The sequence below is a fragment of the Trachymyrmex cornetzi genome, unplaced genomic scaffold (assembly GCF_001594075.2).
Source record: "Trachymyrmex cornetzi isolate Tcor2-1 unplaced genomic scaffold, Tcor1.1 scaffold1559, whole genome shotgun sequence".
Classification (NCBI taxonomy): domain Eukaryota; kingdom Metazoa; phylum Arthropoda; class Insecta; order Hymenoptera; family Formicidae; genus Trachymyrmex; species Trachymyrmex cornetzi.
The window spans coordinates 148277-152557 of NW_017296156.1; the positions used below are offsets into that span (position 1 = coordinate 148277).

The following is a 4281-nucleotide window of genomic DNA, read 5'->3' on the forward strand; positions in this document are numbered from 1 at the left end:
TTCTAAAAAGAAAAGTTTGAACCACGTTAAAACAACTGTTAATACAACTTTTTGTTTGTTTGTTGATTTACTTTGTAAAATAATGTCTATTATATGTGTGTATATATATATATGTATATGTACATTTATATACACATATAAGTAGAATATATAATGTATTTATGAAAATGGAATTTTTCTTATTGCGAGAATTAATAGAGACTAGAGACACGGTAGTGTCTCGACGCTAAGACCAAGAGCAGCGACACTACCGTGTTACGTTACGCGAACCGGCGATTTGCGGGGTAATTTTTTACTCAACTTTTATTATTTCAGGTATATTTATGTTGTGTACTTTATTGAAAATCGTGATTTTATGATTTTATGTTATTTATATCATTAAATTCATAATGTCGTATTCAAATTTTGCTGTAGCATTTGGACCCAAATATGATTGGTTGTTCTATTATGCCACCGCCATTATGCGCAATGTAAAGGCCCATCTACAATACACGGAATAAGAAGTAATAGCGTTTTCGATTAACCCCGGATCTACAATAGGTGTTTTAAGCCTTAAGCCGTAAGAAATTGACCAATTACAGTCGAATCCGAGAAGAATAAACGACCGTGATTCGCCCATTTCTTATGGTTTAAGGCTTAAAACTCTATTGTAGATCCGGACTAATCCACAAACCACGCAGCTTTTTTTAATATCCGTGGAAGCAAAAATATTTAGATATTGACATATTTAGATATTGAATTCAATATTTAGACATTGACTTGTCTTCAAAATCTAATTTCAAGATATTCGCACATTTCCGATTTCAAGATACAAGCTAGAGATATTTTAAGATCAAAAGGACCGATTAATGCGTTTCAATACGTCGCGATGCATCTCGTCTCCGTGAAGCTGACACACCGCTCGCAATTGTTCCACAAAGATCTCTCGAACAATCTTCGACTATTCGCGTACTCCGTTCGCACGAACACGACAAACAAACGTAAGATGACGAGAATGCGAGTTTCTAAGCCCACCAATCCTGCCGGATAATTTTTCTTTTCAGGAAATACCACATTAAAATTTGCACAGATAGATTCATGCTGTAGCCAATTATTGTCTGAAACTGAAAGTGGTAAGTGATTTGTGTATACATTGCTAGGGGTGAAAAGCTTCACTTTATAGAAATATTAAAATTAATGATAAATTTCATTTCAGAAAATATAATGCCATGCAGTACAATAGTAAATACTACGCAAGAAAATTTCAAAAATGTACAAAAATTTGTCATAGCACATGAGTTCTTATTTTCTTCATCAGACAGTTCTGATGAAGAATTAATTAATAGTATCGATGATAGCATTGAACCTGATGTTCGCTTTGGTATAGGCCAGTATACTGTTAAAAAGAGGAAAATAGATACTTTGAACAGTGACGAAGAAATCGAGTAAAAAGTTCCGAAATCTTCAAATGTTGTTGCAGTATTACGAGATATTAATAACGAGAAAGAAAAACAGAAAGAGCGTCGACACAAAGAAAAGATAGAAGTTCTTCGAGAATTATTTTCCGCAAATAATAAGTAAAACATATTTTTACGAACATACTATTTACTTTTGTTTAGTTAAAACATATTTTAAATATTTTTGCATGTGCAATAATCACAATTTATTGGAATAATATGATTTTCCGTGAGTAAATACATACAACTCTTTCTATTGTTCTTGTCATTTAATGGCATTGTAAAAATTTAAATGTACGATAGGAAGAGAGCAATAATGATTGTTATTTCATAAGCAGTTAAGAATAGAAAAGACTTAACACTAAAGAACATGTTAAATGATATGAACAGCAGAAAGAGTTGTATAATGCTTAGCATATGCAATAAGTTCTATTATCATTTTTTAATTTTCATATATTTTAAATAAAAAATTAAATCAAGAACATACAACTACAAATGCAAGATGTTAGTTGTTACAGTCTTTTATTATAAATTATTAAGTTAAAATACTCTAGTAACTAACATCTTGCGTTTGTGGCTGTATGCTCTAGATTTAATATTTTATTTACAATGTTAAGTCCCTTTGTAATCCTATTAATAATATTTTATATATCGTTGTGATATTACATTATAAAAATTTAAATGTAAGATTTGCCATATAACAGTGTGATATTAATTTTAATGATTTCATAAGAGTTTGAGTTTTTTTTTAAATAATAAATCATACTGAAGATACTGTTTGTTAACAAACTGTTTAATGAAAGACTGTTACATTTAATAATAAACTGTTTAATGAAAGACTTTTACGTTTAAATTCATTTATATCAAATCAAACGCTATGCGATCACGTTTCATCTGTCCTAATATTCTTATTCTGTTATTACTATAAGTACATTGATGGATTGGAAATTGAAGTTCTTCATATTCATAATAGTCGAATATATCATTTTCCTCTATACATAAATTATGCAACACGCAGCAAGATATAATAAATTTGGACATTAATTTTACAGACCACATATCAAGTCTTGTCAATTGTCGGAATCTGCATTTTAATAATCCAAACGTGTTTTCAATTTTAACTCGCGCTTTACAAAAATGATAATTAAAGTTGGCTTGTACTGGTGTCAATTTCCCACTATATGGTGTCAAAAGATTTGTAGATATTGGATAAGCTGCGTCACCAATAATGTGGTAATAATCTCCCATTTCAGACTTTTTCTTTAATAAAAGACATATCATAAACACGAGCATCATGACATTTGCTAGACACTCCAGTAAAGCAGTCTATAAATCTTTTTTTTGCGTCGCATATGCCTTGTAATGTAAGTGCAGTTTCATCGTGTCTATTTACATAAGTATGACGAATTTTTTTGACAGGTGTTCTAATAGAAATATACGTGCCATCTATGCATCCTACAATTCCATCAATTTCACATATATTTCGAAATTCTTGAGCCTTTTCTTGATGTTCTTGTTCTGTTGCAGGAAATCGGATTATTGATGGAGCCAAATCTACTAAAAAATTTGTAACTCTTTTGATAATATGATGCACTGTGGCAATTTGCATGTCAAAACGATCTGCTACACTCCTTAATACCGTTTTATATATATATATTTGCAGCAAACCTATATATATTTTTAAAAAATATTACTCGAGCAGTATTATTTTATAAAACTGTTACATATTTAAAAATAAGTAAATAAAAAAATTATGTACCATACAAAAACTAAAATATGTTCTTTAGGTGTTTTATTATTTCTTCCACGAAGAGCGTTAGGACAATATTTGCTCTGTTTGAATAAATTAATGATTTTCTTACATATTCTTCTTGAAAGTCTAAATGTGCTTGAAACTGAAACAGCATAAAAATAACACAAAATAACCTATCAATTTAATAGTTACAGAATTAATAAATATATATCTATATTTACCTCTTCTGCAGTATATTGATCAATGACATCTCTAATAAAATGTTTTATTCGCGGTATTTTCCTCTTTTGCACTAACAGATATTGTAATTCTTCATCAGAACTGATGAAGAAAATAAGAACTCATGTGCTATGACAAATTTTTGTACATTTTTGAAATTTTCTTGCGTAGTATTTACTATTGTACTGCATGGCATTATATTTTCTGAAATGAAATTTATCATTAATTTTAATATTTCTATAAAGTGAAGCTTTTCACCCCTAGCAATGTATACACAAATCACTTACCACTTTCAGTTTCAGACAATAATTGGCTACAGCATGAATCTATCTGTGCAAATTTTAATGTGGTATTTCCTGAAAAGAAAAATGATTTTATAGTCTTAATACTATGACAATGTAGATTCATTAACGACAAAGGATATTATTAATGTTACAATATTTTTAACTAAAGACTTACCATCGCTATCCACATATTCGCACAGAATCCCTTCGGCAGTTTGAATCATTTTTCCGGATTCATCTCGAACAATTTTCATGTTTACGCTGTTATTTTCTGTAAAAATTATTATTTACAATATTTGTTACGATCAAAAATTTATATATCATTCAATGGTATACTAACATTTATATATCGCTCGTTTTTTCATAATTAACAATAATTATATTATTAACATAATATGAATTTCTTACCTAATCTATTCATTATAGAGATATATATATCGTTTGTTGACTCGCACAATTTTCATAATAAACAATCTCTGATTATTTCTGAGGTATCATTGAGGTTATAGAAGATAACTCTTCCGCCATGACACTGCGCAGGTCAATGCAAGTATTGAGTCTCAAATCGAACTTGTGATCGAAGTCAACC

General features: G+C 29.5%; 1 protein-coding gene and 1 long non-coding RNA gene across 2 annotated transcripts; one reads left to right on the forward strand and one right to left on the reverse strand.

The window, feature by feature from the left end:
• The first annotated feature begins 1042 nt into the window (after positions 1-1042).
• On the forward strand, positions 1043-3098 carry LOC108758279 (uncharacterized). The gene is made up of 4 exons (XR_001939940.1): positions 1043-1112; positions 1196-1556; positions 1939-1940; positions 2690-3098. It is a non-coding gene; the product is annotated as an uncharacterized LOC108758279 (long non-coding RNA).
• A 122-nt stretch (positions 3099-3220) lies between these two features.
• On the reverse strand, positions 3221-4242 carry LOC108758278 (uncharacterized). The gene is made up of 5 exons (XM_018503152.1): positions 4101-4242; positions 3868-3963; positions 3696-3764; positions 3411-3612; positions 3221-3331 (listed from the first exon to the last, which is right to left on the reverse strand). Exons 1-4 carry the CDS (start codon positions 4111-4113, stop codon positions 3482-3484), a joined length of 309 nt encoding a protein of 102 aa, XP_018358654.1. The 5' UTR covers positions 4114-4242; the 3' UTR covers positions 3221-3331; positions 3411-3481.
• Between the last annotated feature and the right edge of the window lie 39 nt (positions 4243-4281).

What these genes read in the sequence shown, in the direction of transcription:
- LOC108758278 (XM_018503152.1), bottom strand. An exon ending in CGAATATGTGGATAGCGATG is followed by an intron (nt 3,765 to 3,867) that starts GTAAGTCTTTAG and finishes TTTTCTTTTCAG; the next exon opens with GAAATACCACATTAAAATTT. An exon ending in ATTGTCTGAAACTGAAAGTG is followed by an intron (nt 3,613 to 3,695) that starts GTAAGTGATTTG and finishes ATTTCATTTCAG; the next exon opens with AAAATATAATGCCATGCAGT.